Genomic DNA, 16,452 nt, shown 5'->3' with positions numbered 1-16,452 from the left:
TTGTTCAGAACAGACGTTCCCTAATTCTTCAGCTAATTACTTCTCCTTTAAACTAGAACCTTTATTTATGGGCTTAATATAGAATAAATTAGCAGTGGAGCTCCAGGACTCAAAAGAGGAGTTTGGCTTAGAGCGCTAGTTCAAACAGCAAATGCAAGGAATAAGCCAACAAATTTTCCTCTAGTAATTCTCCATTCTAGCATGGATTTTGCACTTGTGCAGAGAACAGACCTGTCTGTAACATCCCATCTTCTCTGCACACTTGGTTACCATCTGCCTGGGAGGCAGAATCTTTTTTTTTCAGCTCAAAGGTTGTATTATCTCAAGGTCAGGTTTCAAGAGGCCACATGCCAGAGCAATTGGTGAGATTTCTTTTGTATATAGCAAGGTGCATTCCAGCCGTGAAAATGGCTCTCCAACCAAACGAGGCATTCTTGGAGGTGGGATAGAAACACAATAATAAATAAAAAGCAGGTGCTTGCAGGAACAAGGATGCTCTACAAGCTGGTAAGGACATCCTACAAGCTGTGCTCAGTGTTATAGTTGAAGGCATGAGAATTTCTGGCTTGGCAAGGGGATAAACTCTTGTCACACCAGCTCTTTAACAGAGCCCTCCATCTTGATTACCGTGTACATTCCCAAAACACCACACTACAAAAATAGCTTTAAAAAGAAAGACACTTTAATGAAATAAGTTTTGACGCACTTGGCTTGTTAAATTACGAGAAATAAATTACAATGTAGCCATCGAGTGATACAAAAGTGATACTGTAAACATTTTCTCATCATCATTGCTCTCACAAATTGAGAGAGGAAATGGCAATTACAGTGGCTGGCTGGGCTACCGCCTGTAGAAACTTGAGAACGCTTCCCCACCCCCTCCAAGTGCCACCTGCTTCGGCACACAAAGAGAAGGATGCAATTTGGTCCCAAGGAGATCTGGATTCTTCTGTTTTCTACAGCTGCAGCCAAAAGGGTCTCAGACCAAGAGCAGAGGGATATTCCAGTGAACTCGGGGGTCACAGGCCTCTAACCCTGATTCACACAGCCAGCTGCCTTCCTCCTTCACTGCCTGATGAAGTCAGGAAGTGATTCTCAATCCCTCAGAGACCCAAGAAGATTCAGCTCTGGAATAACTTCAGGGAAGCCTGGCATTCCCCTAGCTTCCCTCAGAGGTGAGTCATCAGAAAAAAAGAGTTGTGGAAAGAGCAGAACAGTCCTGAGGAAATTCTGCTTGCCCTTCCTAGGCAATATGAGGAGTGAGGTACTTGCTGCCTCTAGGAGCCTGAGGGAATAACTCAGGAAGTCTCTCCTCCCTGTCTTGGCTGTAATCTACAGTCTAGTAAATCTTTTTGTCATTAGATGATGGGCCACTTCCTGCGACTGATACTCTGCAGCCAATCTTGGTTTTGCAACTGTCAACTCTCCTCCTCTTCAGAAAAGGCATCATTCCCCCCCCCCAGCCATGTGCATAGAACCACTCTCCAAGGTCTTGTCCACTTAAGTCAATTCTGTAGGGACTAGTGTAGGTCCAAATTGCTTTGCTCATGAGGAGGAAAGGGAGGACGACAACTAGTACCTCAAGTATAAGCCCCAAAGGCAGAATTATCAAGTTGCCCATGAAGATTCCTTTGCTGGTAAGTATAATAGCTACAATCTTAAAAATATCTGGTCCCACAGAAAAACTAGGATGTGTGTCTCCTGACAAAGGAGGCTGGTCTTTCATCCAAGTGAAGGGATGGGGAAACTGTGCCCCCCCCAGATGATGCTTGACCACAGCTCCAATCATCCCTGACCACAGGCCATGCTGACCAGGGGGACAGGACTTGGGGAAATTTTAGAAATTCATTCTAAAACAGCTTGGAACAGCTTCATTCAAGGTTAAGTCCGTTGTGACGTCAAAACTTGGTGGCCAGGTATACCTCCAAGCTTCTGGTGACACAGCTCTGCATCCACCTCACAGACCCCCTGCTTTCAGCACAAATCCTGCCATCGCTGCCATAATGTAAGAACAGGGTGCACTTGTTCTCTTGAAAAGGGTAAATTCCGAGAAGAGTGCTGTTTCCCCACAGAGTGAGCATGTGCTATAAGTGGAGTACCCAGATGTCTTCTGGAAGGAATCAAGTCACATTTTGAAGAGATTCTGGCTTTCACAGTTAAACTATGCCCTGATAGGATGGGTGCAGGGAGCAAGGTATGCCAAACAAATCCAGTGCAGAGGGGAAGGATGAAGGTATCAACCCTACTCTCTAGCACCCAAATCAGAGCCAAGGCTCTATGTATGCAGTTCCCAAGAGGTTAGGATACAAGTACCAGGATACTCCTAGTTTACTCAATGTTTCCCCATCAACTTGTTAGTAATATACAGCATCTTTACCTGACTACTTAGCTTCCCAGCGACTTCCTCTGGAATGAATAAAAATAAACATGACCGGCAAGTCAATATTAAGAATTTTCTTTTTTAAGGCAAGGTGATGACTTTTTCTGGACCGACTTTGGCTGAAGATAGCAGATGCAAGCTTTTAACACTCTCATGACCTCTTCAAGGTGGATCCTACACCGTCCTGCCTTGGGGGTGGGGGACACTCCAGGAGGTACCATATTTTTTACTCCATAAGACATACTTTTTTTCTCCTAAAAAGTAAGGGGAAATGTCTGTGCATGTTATGGAGCAAATGTGTGGTCCCTGGAGCCGAATTGCCCAGGGGCGAAAAGCAGATCGTGTTGAAAAGTGTTGAAAGGGGGTGTCGAAAGGAAGCCGCTGAGCAGTTGATTGGCAAGTGATCGGGAGGGAGATAAGGCTGTGGGTAAAGGAGGCTGCCGGGGGAGGGGAGGAGGTAAAGACAGCAAACTTGCAAGGAGAGGAGACAGGAATACTAAAACAAGCAATGAGGAGAGAAATTAGAAGAAAAGGAGGAGCAAAAAACTGCTCCAGCTGAGGAAAAGATGCTAAGGCAAACAAGAGGGAAGGGGGGGGGGTTTGAGCAGCTGATCGGCAAGCGGTCAGGAGGGAGATAAGGGACGCTAGCAATAAAGAAGGCTGCCTGGAAGCGGGGAGGTAAAAGCATGGATCCTCAGGATTTTTGCATTGGGTCACCCCAAATTCATCATCAGATCACATATCATGTCTGTGGCTACAGCATGAACCACAACAATCATACATCCACTGTTTCGTTCAGAATTTTTTTTTGTTTGTTTTCCTCCTCTAAAAACTAGGTGCGTCTTATGGTCAGGTGTGTCTTATGGAGCGAAAAATACGGCATGTTACGAAGCTTTGGTCAAAAAGGACTATCAGCCATACAGGCTGAAAGTCTATGGAAGTGCTTTAGCTGCAAACCAGAAACTTTGCTGGACGTGGTTACTGCCTGTGATACTGTGTTTTAAAATTTAGAACAATTACAGCAAAATAAGAGAATCAGAGTTGTCAATGACAAAGGATCCCGTGGGATGGCGGCTGCGGCAGCCCCTAAGTCAGCCCCTGTTCCTGCTGGTGCTGGCGGGGGTGAGAAGAACTGGGCCTCCAGGGACCCTAAGGCCCAAGTACAAAATTATAAGGAGCAGAACCAGTGCCTAACTATTGAAAAGGAGCAGCAAAACACAGACAGACAGGAGGGGGAGGAGCTGAAGCTGCTGAAGGACAAGGCCTTGGCCCAGGAGCTCCAAGAAAAGGAGAACAAGCTGAAGGGAGTCAACAAGAAGCTGAGCAAGCAGATGAGGACCTGGCCAGCCACAAGAGGGAGGACAACCTAGAAGAGGAGCTAAAGAGTGTCAGGGCCCTCAACCGGCAGCTTCCGTGAGGAGGCCAAGACCTCGGCCCAGAAGCTCCAAGAGAGCCATGAGAGGGAGAAGCAGCTGGTGGAGCAGTTGTAGCTGCTGCAAGAGACCATCAAGAGCCAAAGCCAGAGAATATTTGAGCTGTAAGCCAAGGAGGATTTGGGAGATCAGAGAGGGCAACATCCGTGTCTGCTGCCGTGTGCTGGAGAAAGAGGCATGGACCTGCCAAACACAAGGAAGAGTGTTTAACTTTTGTATATTTATAGAAAGAAAATTGTGCAAGAAAAAAAAAACAAAACAAAAAAACAACAGAACCAAACCATTAGTAACTAGAAACCAAACCATATCAATACTGCCTGTGACCTTCATCAATTACAGTTGGCCTTACTGAATCAATTTCCTCCAAAGGTTTGGGTAAGGAGGTGCATTTTTAAGTGACGCTGAAAACCAGGTAACGGCAGCGCCAACTCAAAAGCTTCCACTCACCAACTTTAACCAAGAAGAGTATCAGTTGCCCTTTTTCTTGTTGAGTTGATTCTGCAGGAGTCCAAAATGATCAGGGACATTTTCTGCTGATACACGGGAAAATTAAATGGTCTTGATTTCTTGGGACTGACTTTCCGTGAAAGTCTGGCGCTGAGCTTTCACTCTCTGGAGGTGCCTCCCATGCAGGGTGAATTGTGACCAGCTGAGGAGCTGCAGCAATGCACATGTGATGGGGACAAAAACAAGGAGGTAGAAGCAGCCCTGGCGCAGCGTCGGTTCCCAGGCTGTGTTGGAAGCCAACTTGGGCTGGGCACTCACAATATTGCTCAGGGCATCCCGCTGGAAAATGTCGTAACCTGGAACATAAATTGCTGAGTAAGCTGAATGTGGACTTGTTGACATTATGAGTGTTGAGAGCGTCCAGTTTCAATCTAACTATTGATCATGCAAAACAGACTCTGTGATTTCTACTTGAAGCCTCTTCTTCATTTATTCCCTCTATTACGCTAGCTGCAAATGCCGGCGTCTCCTTTCCATTCATTGGAAGCAACAATCTTTGTGAACTTTCCTTGTTCAAGGCAGCACCTTTCCCCAAGAATGACGTTTTCTTGGCTGCTTAGGAGAGCTTGCTTGGAGGGAGGGCTCCATCCTTGAAACATGAGGTGGAAATCCCCTCCCATCCCATCCCACCAAACTACCCTTGCCCTTGAAATTGTAGTCAAAGGCACCTAGAAAAGGTTCCAAAAAAGGCAGCCAACTATCAGGGGAATGGGGCAACTCCCCTATGAGGGGACATGGTAGAGGTGCCTGCAGAGTCGGTAGAGCATGAGACTCTGAACCTGAGGGTCATGGTTCGAGCTCCACGTTGGGCAAATGATTCCCGCATTACAGGGTTGGACTACATGACTTTTGTGGTCCCTTCCAACTCTACAATTCTATGATTCTGTGAAAAGAATGCATGGTGTGGAGAAAGTGGACACAGAAAGGTTTTTCTCCCACCTTGAACTCTGGACCATCCAACAGAGCTAAATATTGGAAGATTCAGGACAAAGGAAATACCTCTTCACAGTCAAAATGTGGAATTTGCTCCCACAGGAGACAATGATGGCCACCAACTTGGATGGCTTTAAAAGAGAATTAGATCAATAACTGCTAGCCATGATGGTTATGTTCAACTCTGAGTGCCATTTGCTGGGAATCACAAGCGGGAAGAGCGCTGTTCTGCCCAGGCTTCCCACGGGCATCTGGCTGGCCACTGAGACAGCAGAAAGTTGGACTAGATGGGCCTTTGGCTCTTTTTATGTACTGAGGAACTAGGATCTGTGCACAACTAAGCACCCTAGCCTGCAGCTTCAAGTAGCAAGCTCACTAGGCGCTCCCCTAGAGACAGAGCAAATACTGAACATTCCACTGTGGAGAGACAGTATTCCTTAATGGTAAGTTCATGTTCCAGCAACTGAACCCTTGCACAGTGTGTCCTGAGCAGGGACACAACATGTCAGGATGGGGTACAGATTGTACAAGCTACACCCAAGAAATATCCTGCGGGGGTGGGGAGTCCCAAATGAATATCCTCACCTACATTATTAACAATTATCCTCCACTCTGAGGTCAGAGAAACCATCAATTGTTGTCATCTCAATTCCCATTCCACCGCCCAGACCATCACCTACCTGTATAAGCACACAGGAGCCAGGTGCCAATCAAGGGGGCAAAGGTCTGGCCTGGTTTGGTTACCAAGGCAACCATGCCAAACAAGAGGGCCGAGGCAGCCTGCTGCCTTCGATTCAGCACCAAGTCTTCATCTACCAGGTCAGTGACCACCAAGTTCAGCAGCTTACAGGTCCCTTCCGTGAACACGCGGTTGCTGGGGAGAAGAGAAGAACAGGAAGGTTAACAACAGACATGGGCACTGTGGACCCTGAAAGGGTTGCAGATAATCAAAATACCAGAAAAACTTACTACTGTATTTACATGCTTGCGGGTACAACCTACAAGGAGGTAGTAAAAACAAATGGGAAAAGGTCCTGCCTTGGATCACATGGGTTTTCACCACAAGCAACCCTTAGCTAGATTAGCACATTTTTAAAAAGTCCGTTCCCCAAATTCATGAAAGCTGGATTTTTATTTAAAAAACAGCAAACATTGAGTTTTTCAGGATCTTAGGTTCCCATGTGCCCATGCATATAACTAACACAGGCATCCCCATACTTGGCCCTCCAGATGTTTTGGGACTACAATTCCCACCATCCCTGACCACTGGTCCTGTTAGCTAGGGATGATGGGAGTTGTAGCCTGAAAACATCTAGAGGGCTGAGTTTGGGGATGCCTGAACTAACACCTCACCCTGTCTGAAGATAAAGGACTCACCTGTTACCTCTCTGGATGATTCTGAGAATGCCCATATTCTCAGCAGATATAAAAAGCTGAGCACACAGCCAAGAATTCAGAGTTCAGCAGTAGCAGCAAATGTGGTACCCAACCCCGGATGTTGATGGGCTATAATTTTTTTAAAATCTTTATTTATCTAGATTGTTTCATAGTAGAAAGCTATCAAGGCGGAGTACAGAACACATAAAAATGTGTTCCGAAAACGACAATTCTCGCCATCCCTGACCATTGGGCCTTTATGGTTGGGTTTGATGGGAGATATGGACCCGGAACATCTGGAGGGTATTGGCTGCTCCTGTCTAGAGTCTAGCTTTGGCTCTATGACTCATAATGCTTAATCAACTACCCCAATGCCATGGACATGGCCTGTTGTTCACACCCAGGCCAGTTCCCCAGGGCCTTAGCAGGAGAGTGGGGTACCTGGCTATGAAGAAGCAGAGCAGGTAGATCCAATCTGGTCCAGCAAGGAGCATAATCACACCGAGCAACAGCTTCAGGAAGAAGAGCCCTCGCACCACTGCATATACCCCCCACCTCTGGCAGAGAGACAGGAAGTAGAGGTTGTTGAGATGAGGAGCCACGTAGGAAACTCCTAAGGAGAAAAACCAAATGGGTTCAAAGAGAGCAAGCATTCAGCTATGGTTCATTATTGTCATAAGGAACAAATGAGGTTTCAATGCATGCAACCAGCAATAAGCAAACCTCCATTCTGTTGGAAACAATAAAATTACATTTGAGACCATCTGTCTAGCCCAGCCTTCAAAAACCTTGTGCCCTCATTCTTTGGACTGCAGCTCCCAGTCAGCCAAGGCTGATCTAGTCTCGCACAAGGAGTAAAATAGTCCTGGTTAACATTGCTTAAGATTTCTCTAACCAACACACTAGAGGCAGATCTAGCAACAAGTTTTCATCCTTCTTTCACAGCAGCTGCATTTATCTGAATTTGGAGAAATCCTCCCCATCCAAATCCCCACCAGTTTCTAGGTAGATCTCTCTAGTCCATTTCTAGAAATCAAGCCTCCACCCCTCCTACTCCCAACCTTGGACTCACCAAGCAGAAATGATCCCATGGAGAGAGAGATACGATCAGACAGCAGGTGCTCCAGGAAGAGGGGGAAAAAGTTGCTGTTAAAGTGGCAGTGAAAAACCTGCAAAAGACGACATTTGTGAGACCATTAAAAATGGCAGTTAGAACTGTACATAATGTATCAAACCATAAAACAGGAATTTTCATTCCAACCACACACCAACATGCCATGTGGGGAGGTAAATGGAGGTGTTGTGCCAAGACGCTCAGAGTGCACAACAATCTCTAGCAGGAGCACAGGAAGAGAATAACTATGACACAGGGAGGCGGCGGCCGGGGGGGGGGGATGGGAATGCTCTCTGGTGGGCTCTGCTTTGACATCACACTCTCTCAAAATTACCCTGAAAGGCTGTGCTCCAATCATTTAAGGTGCAGAAGCAGCTGATTTCCCCTCATCCCATTTGTGCCACACCACAGGATGGCTGTATCTATATCAGCATCTGCCTGGAGGCAAGAGGAGGGCTGATGCCAATAGCCTTCTGGACTGTCCTCATGCAACCAAGCGACAGTGATGAGGGGTGAAGAGAGAGCCTTTGTTTGCCCCTGTGCTATAGCCATTGAAAGGCTGGCTCCAGCTCTGTTCCTCAAACAGAAGGCCTTGATTTGCTGTGGGAGAGGGAAGGATTTTCCTGAGAACACAGATTCTTATCACAGACACGCAGCATGCAAGCCCTTCTTTGGGCCTATGCAGGAAATCAAAGGCAATTTTGATAAAGCCTGTGCATCAACTGCAGACTGACCTGTGAAATTCATTCTACAAAAATCCAGATCAGGGTCACATTCTAATCCACACCTCGCCAAATATTTATGGGCTACAATAGGCAGGAGGTTGGCCTTAGGAGCCAGAAAGATTTATTCTGCCATGTGGGAAGCCACCTGGACTCTGATAGGTGGGCCCATGCTACACCTACCTGGATCAGGTTCATAGAGACAAACCAGAGAAAGTTGCGGTGTCGGGAGAGCTGCTTCAGGTACTCAGCCAGAGTGATTCTCTTTTCTTGTTGCACAGATGGATGGTCAATATACAGTCTGGAGGATCAAATGGACACATTTCAGTCAGTATCAAGTGATGGATAAGGTGCCAAGTTCAGACTTCACCTGGTTGAGCATGTCACTTTTGCAGTCTTACAGAGCTTTTGAAAAGATAATACAGGATAGGCCCAAGGCAGTCACAAATGAGCTCCTTAAAATGGCAGAATGCAAATGACTCAATATGTTATTGCGCAGCCAATTTAGATTCTGTAATAACAACAACCATCACACTGTGTTCTTAATGTTCTTACCAGAGAAGTCTGCCTTTGTCTTTTTCATAGAATGTGTTTTGAACTAGTTTACATAATCAAAAGGCAATAAAAAATACAATTTATGCTTGATTAAAAATTGACTAGGATAAAACTACTAGGGGTTAACTAGTATCACTGAATTAACTCCAGCACAGAAAGCCAGAACCATATTTTTTTACAGAGAAACATTTGGAAAATCATTTTGACAGACTGTTCAATACAGTATTTTGCCCCAGTTTTTTGCTACCAGCATTTGACATTCAGTGGTGAGATCTATACACACTGTGGATGCTAATATCTTCTTTCATCCTTCTGCATCTCAGAATACTGAAGCTAACACTTTCATAGAAAGGGAGGCAGAGCAAGGGCAAAGACTGGCACTCAGCTATCACTAAATATATTTAATCATATGAGGTACTGTAGACCACCTGGGCCTTAGCATCTATTGAATTATACGCAGTGCTTTTTTTCATTGAAAAATGTTTAGGGGTAGGTACTCTCATTTTGACTCAAGAAAATCACCATTTTATAGTTCAAATCAGGAAAAATAAATACAGTAAATGGACAAAAGTACAAAGATTCATCAAATGTTTAAGGGTATGCGTACCCCCAGAAAAAGCACTGATTATATGTGTTGCTTATCCTGCCTTTCTAAAAGCAAAATCACTTTGCAAAATATACACAGAGGGAGAGAGATTTTAAAAGCACAATTTTTAAAAAGACAACAAGACCACGGCTAGTACTAAGTAGGCACTGCTCCTAACCTTGATAGAGGAAAGGAACAAGAAGCAAGGTATCTCCAGAAGACAGGCCTACTGTGCACCCACTTGCCACCTAGACCCTACTGCTTATGCCAGCTAGTCACATCCAGAGAGTCAAGTGTAAAATCCCATTAGCCCAGGTACTGAAGCCATGTGACCATGTAGGTAGTTAATTCACTGTGTAAAAGCTTTCCATCACACTAGGAAGGCATGGCTTCCTTGCCCTCCCATCAACCATGGATCAAGAAGCCCAAATGCATGCTTTATTTTTTAACCAAACTGCACACATATTACTTACAAATCACTCTCCCTGAACTTGGGAATGTTTGTGCCTGCTGTTTCAAAGAACCTTGCAGCGTATTAAAGTGTCCGCTGTTGGCCTACAAGCAATACACTATGCTCATTTGACATCATATTTAAAAGGAGAATGGTGATTATGCAACCCAGCGCCACTCACTCTTTCAAAGCTGCATTTTCATCCCACTTCACGTGTCCCTCAGTCTGAAACCTCTGCCTCAGGAGCCATGTGGCCAAAGTAAAACCAACTGCCGAGCCGAAAGCCAGCACCACGCAAAAGATCCGGAAGGAGAAGAAGTCCTCCTTGTTCCACACAGCATAGGACATGAAGACAGAGAGAGAGCCAATGGCACTGAAGAGTGATGAGTAGAAATTGAGGCCGGTCCTGTCCTTTGCGGACACAGCGAGGTCAGCGAGCAAAGCGTTCTGGTTGAGATCCACCATGGTGAGGAAGCTGTCATACAGGCAGAGGCAGATGAGGAACTGCAGGCCTGGGGTGGCCCAGGCAATCCAGAAAGCCAGGAATGACATAGCAAAGAGGGGGCCATTGCGGCTCAGGGCCTTGAGTCTCTTCAAAACCACTTCTGGAGTGGAAATCGCCACTCCAGACCTACAAGAGAAGAAACACATTGCCCATGAAAATTGGTTGGGCCTCCTCCCACAACTATAAAATTACATAGTGGCTTTCCTCCTCTCCAACTTTTGTGTTATCCGCCCACCTTGCATTTCTGCTACCCTCTTTCATCACTGTTTAGCACTCTGCTTCCTGCTTTGCTTTGATTGCCTAAGTTTGTACCCCATTAAACCTGTGTGTGTGTGTGTGTGTAGTTTTCTCAAAACCATTCTAGCAAGCCAATTTGCTTTGTCACTCTGGACACTGGTCCACCCTCCCTCCATTGTCATCACACATGCATATATATCACAAACTCATCCTTCAGGTGTGGACCTTCATATAGCAACAGTACCATCTACCCACAGGAATGAGGCATCAGCAGGCTTGGAAGAATCCAAAGTTTTGCAAAAGTGAAAAAACCCCACAACATAAGGGGATAAGGACACAAAACAGCTCAGTATGGACTGAACATGCTCAAGGGCCACAGTGTTCTGTCTGTCTGCTGTATAAAACCAGAAAACGGGAGAGGAGGGGAGAGAAACAGCAGTTCCTTAAAAAGAGCATGACTGGCTGGAAGCTTAGACTCCACTGCAGTGTACTGTCCCACTTTTGTTATTTATAATGCTCACACTGCACCATTGTGCACACAGGAAACGGCCTTAAACTGACTCATACCATTGGTCTACCCAACTCAGTGTTGTTTGCCCTGACTGGCAGGGGCTCTCCCGGGTTTCTGACCAGGGTCTCTCCCAGTTCTTCCTAGAGATGCCAGGGATTGAAAATGGAAGCTTCTGAATGCTGGCCCTTCCTCAAAGAAGCTAAACCTGGATAATTCACCATCACAGTGTGCAAATTCATCATTCAGCAAAATAAAAACAAGTATCCACCATTTCCAAGAAGAGGAAAAGGATATAACTCATTATTGGTACCAGACAAGGAGGGAGGGGGGAACAAGATGAAAGGCAACCGGACTGCTAGTCAAAACGAGGCCCACATGTACAACTGAATGGGTTAAAAGTTGTGAGAGTTGCCTCCAGAGAAATATGCTTGTTAAAAGAAACTAATCATTTAAACATGTTCTTTCAGTGGTCTCCTTGACCCTTCATAGCAATTCAGCACTCTTTAATATTCAATGCAGACAGCTCTACTTACTGTTGCGTGCTAAGGAAAGCCCGATCACTCAGCCAGCCAAACAGAGGATCGTTGAGGCTGTTCCAAATCAGAAACACAGTCTGGAGGAAAAGCACAGAATACCCAGTGAGACAGCCTGTGGTTAAAACCACTTCAATATCCAATCCTCCTGCTGTAGACATAATTATTGTTTTAGTAGTTAACAATGTCCGGCTTAAAGACTTCTGCAAGCAATAACGGAAGTGGTCACCGATACGCAACAGCTTTTCTATGCCAGTGCTCTCCAGATCAAATACTGCCCTTGTGAATGGTCACTTTGTTGATTTTAAGTTTGACGTAGAATCACCACCACACACTGTACTTTTTGCACTTCATTGCCATTTAATCTCCCTATTTACCACTGTTTCAGATAGAGACAACTGCCAACTGAGGATGAACAGTTTAGGAACCTTATTCACAAAAGCTGTGCCATAAAATATACACTATTATTAGCCTTTAAGATGCCACGAACCTCTTTGTTGTTTCAGAACCCAGTTATCTAGCTCTTACAAAGCAGGGAGGAAATGTAAGTTGTTAAAAAGTTCAAAACTCACCTCTCCAACCCAGAAGGAGAGTTTATCAATCTTATATACAGAAACAAAGGTGTCCACATAGTAGAGGAGGAAGACGTTGTGCAAAATGGAAATGAAGAGGGACAGAGACCCGTAGACCACCGCAACAGGCAGGTTGAAGAGGCAAGCCAACAGCCTGAACCCCATGGTGGCTCACTCAGAGTCCTTGGGCTGCCCACATCACCTCCAGTTCCAATAGGGTCTCTCCCTCCAGCATCTACTAGTTCTTGGATGGAGCCGAACCATCATTACCCCTGTCAGAGAGACAACAAAATTGTGCAGTTCAGTTTCTTAGATTCAGTGCATTTCCTCTCCCTGACCCACCTACCATCACCAAAAGAACCAGGTCCATTTAGCTTGGGGCAAAATAAAAAAATAAAAAATCCATCTGCAGGCAGTTTTTGCTCTCTGGTTCAAAAGGAGATTTCTAATAGGATTTAAAGGTTAAGGCTGTCTTACAGTAGCAAAGAAGGTTTACTAAGCCAGGGCATCAGCTGGCTGCAGCCTTCAGAGCCGAGGGAGACAGAGGAGGGCCTACTGTGCTTTTATACGCTGCCTATAATGCTCTTCATTGTCTGCTTGAGACCCAGATTAGCTTATAGTGTAGAGGTGAGGAATAGCTAGCAGCCCTGCATGGAGACACCAGATGTAGAAAACGGAGCTGTCTACTAGTTTCCATGAACGGCTCAAAAACAAGGGCATCACCAAGGCCAAAAGTAGCCCTTCAGCTGCCTACATTTACAGCTTTAGTGGGCAGAAGATAAGTCTCACCTGTGTGCCTTCCATTACAGTAGAGTTAAAAGCAGCTGTTGTGTGTCAAAGGCAATGGGAGGAGGAGAGCAAAGGGCAGGGAACAAATCTAAGGGATGAAGTGACCAATATCCAATAATAATCATACTGAGAGTAAATTCAATGAAATCAATTTACTTAGGTCCATTATTTCAGTAGGCCTACACTGATTAACAATGAGCTCTTAATTGGGGTCCATCTCACTCTGTTTTGCTTTCAATAGTACCTACAATAGTGTTCTATTGACTGAATAATAGCAAATACTGTACTGTATCAAATTTCATGAGCAAGGCATGATGGCAGCAGTCACCCTTTGCCGTTCCTTCCCTCTACATCTGAACACTGTGGTTCTGTTTAGCCATCCTATCTAACAGCTGCTGAATGACTCGCTCAAAAGTAACATATCTATAGCATGCATATCTCTATACACCAGCCCCATCACTACTGTGTTTTCTGCTGTAACCCCACATTTTAAAGCCACAATGTTTGAGGTGCTAAGTTGTTTAGTGCATCCACCTGAATCAACAGCTCTCACACCCCATTTGTTCTCAGAGCACAACTGGTTTCATCTGCCCAGCTGAGGGCCACCCCACCTGTTCCATTTGAGGATAGCCACTGATCCATCATGGTTAATGGAAGCACACATGGCCTCCTGTAGCCCACTCCCAAAACACAGTGTGGGAGTAAAACCACACCATTATTTGAAACTGATCATAATACAAGAACTTGGGGACATTCAAGGAAGCTGAAGTTTGAAAGACTCGGGATAAATGGAAGTACTTCTTCACAGTGCACATAGTTAAACTTAAGAAATTTTCTGCCACAAGATGTAAAAAAGATAAAACAAATTCATGGAGAATAAGGCCATCAATGGCTACTATCCCATGAAGGCTGTATAGTCATACCTTGGAAGTCAAATGGAATTCGTTCCAGAAGTCCGTTCGACTTCCAAAACATTTGGAAACCGAAGCACAACTTCTGATTGGCTGCAGTAAGCTCCTGCCGCCAATCGGAAGCCGCATCGGACGTGAGGCTTCCAAAAAAAGTTTGAAAACTGGAACACTCACTTCCAGGTTTCAATTGTTCGGGAGCCAAAACGTACGAGTACCAAGGCGTACAGCTGTATATTATTTCCTGCATTGGCTGCAATGCGCCTCTAAATACCAGTTCTTCGGAATCACAAGTGCAGAGAGTGTTGCACAGGCATCTGCCCGCCTATGTAATAACAGGAAGGGAACAGGGAAGAGGAGCAATCCATGCACTGCTTATTGAATTGCAAGGAAACAATGCGTACAGGTTTATCTTGCCCTGGACACTGTTTTAACTTGCCCCAGATGAGTGGTTATTGTCAAGTCCTCTTTCAGCAGCACATCACTACTTAAAATGAATTAAAAATAAATAATTGCACTACAATACCTTGCAGAGATGACACAAGCAGGGATGAACTCTTGCAGCAGTGGCACATTGGTTCAGTCACTGCCTTAACTTGAAGGCATTAGTAGGTAACATCACTAAAAATGAAACACATACATCCTTGCACTGAGTGGCACATTGGGTATTCAGAGTGGCACATTTGAATTAGTTCAAATTAGTTCAAAATTAGTTCAAATTAGTTAAAAAATTAGTTAAATTCAGAGTTAGGGCCCAATACGTTATTAATGTAAAATAAGGGAAATAAGTATCAGGGTATCTTTCTAGAGCTAGTTAGCCTGAAAATGAAACTAGGAAGTTTCGCTTCTTTTTCAGCCACATCAGCTGACGTGTTTCAGCAACATGCAACCACGTCCTCATACAAGAAAGTAGAGTCATAGCTTTGACTAATATTGTAGGCAGCCTTTTCTGTCTATGCACCCATTGGTCAAAATGTTGCCGAGACATTACTGAGAATCAAACTATGCTTCCCCACATCTAAAACGGCAGATGCTTAGCAGCTTGAGCTAGAAAACTAAACTGTGCTGCCAGAGATTCGTGGACCTTGTGCTCGAAGAAAGCACATAACACAGTTTGAACACTTAAAAATCAAGCCTCTGCTGGAAACTGAATGGGGTGGAAAGAATTTCCAAGCAAAGATCAGACTGACTTACCCAAGTTTTACAGTTGATAGTTGATTTTTCTCATTGTCTGTTCTAGACTGTTTTAAGTTCCTTGGCGGCATGGAAATGTCTATTTTTACATCTATAACTCTCTAAGGCACCATGAGCAATGATGGCACCATATCAATCAAAATGCCTTGGCTATGTTCTCAGCCAGGGTCCCTATATTGTGTTCAGTTGGGAGGGAGTGGGTTGTAAAACACAGAAAGTAACAGCAAAACGAAAGATTCAGTTGCATTTGCAAGGAATTTTAGACTTGCGGCAGAAAATAGCCGGAAAAGGTAACATGGGTTTCGCCACAATGCCTCTTTCAACATACTGGAAATTACACCTCGAGCTGCCAGGTGAGAAGAGCTTTGTGGGGAGAAGGTTTTGCCCAAGTCGTTAAATACAACCAAGCCCCAGCCCCTCTCCCACATCCAGGAGCATAAAGGGGACATCTACACACACCTCTTACGACACCTTACAAGCGGACTGCTGAAGCAGCTTTTGGTGGGCTTCGTAAATCCACTTCCAGCCTTCATCTGGGTTACAAACGGGGAGTGGGAAAGACATGATTCAACCGAAAGGCAGCTGGGCAAGAGGCCAGGGAGGGGAGCGCACGCCTTCCTCGCAGGGTCGGTGCAGAAACTCCTGTAAGCGCAGGAGATCCTGGCCAACTCATCACCCACCTAACTAACCGCCCGCCGGGAGGTAAATCGTGCTTGCGCGTCAACCCCAACGTAGCTCTATGGAGCAGGCAATTAAGGCAGAATGAATGGGGAGACACCATTCTGCAGTCGGGCGGGGGGGGGGTGGGTGGGAAGAGGAGAATCCCGACAAAGCTCTTTCGCAGGCAGATCATTACAAACAGGAAAATAATCGAGAGCCCACCTTCTTCTACCCTCCGACTGTACCTGTACCTTCGGCCCAGATTCGCCCTCTTCCTTATCAAACTTGCGCAGTCGTACTTCATTTCCCACTAACCCGCCCTCTTTTACACGGCGTCAAGCGACTCCTGCGCGGCGGCCATTTTTGACACTGAAGGAATGCTCCTTTGGACGCCATCTTTGGTGCGGGCGCGACGGACAACGGCCGTTCAGCCAGGGGCCAAACGCAGGGAGGTGGTGTTTTGCTGCTCCAGTGGGCGGGGAGAG

General features: G+C 45.5%; 1 protein-coding gene across 5 annotated transcripts; it reads right to left on the bottom strand.

The window, feature by feature from the left end:
- Nucleotides 1-660: 660 nt before the first annotated feature.
- On the bottom strand, nt 661-16,358 carry MFSD13A (major facilitator superfamily domain containing 13A). 5 transcript variants are annotated; one of them, XM_082224850.1, is made up of 10 exons: nt 16,219-16,358; nt 14,640-14,734; nt 12,417-12,688; nt 11,845-11,924; nt 10,240-10,689; nt 8,650-8,767; nt 7,703-7,799; nt 7,072-7,243; nt 5,934-6,127; nt 661-4,616 (listed from the first exon to the last, which is right to left on the bottom strand). In XM_082224850.1, the coding sequence occupies exons 3-10, from the start codon at nt 12,579-12,581 to the stop codon at nt 4,363-4,365; spliced, it is 1,530 nt and encodes a 509-aa protein (XP_082080976.1). In that variant the 5' UTR covers nt 12,582-12,688; nt 14,640-14,734; nt 16,219-16,358; the 3' UTR covers nt 661-4,362. The 5 variants fall into 5 exon arrangements, with proteins under 5 accessions (XP_082080976.1, XP_082080975.1, XP_082080974.1 ...); XM_082224849.1 differs by having other exon boundaries at nt 16,213-16,310; XM_082224848.1 differs by having other exon boundaries at nt 16,190-16,278.
- Between the last annotated feature and the right edge of the window lie 94 nt (nt 16,359-16,452).

The sequence above is a fragment of the Podarcis vaucheri genome (genome assembly GCF_965113315.1).
Source record: "Podarcis vaucheri genome assembly, chromosome: 5".
NCBI classification, from domain to species: Eukaryota; Metazoa; Chordata; class Lepidosauria; order Squamata; family Lacertidae; genus Podarcis; species Podarcis vaucheri.
Note: the sequence above shows the minus strand (reverse complement) of the source record. Positions and strands in the feature narration are given on the sequence as shown.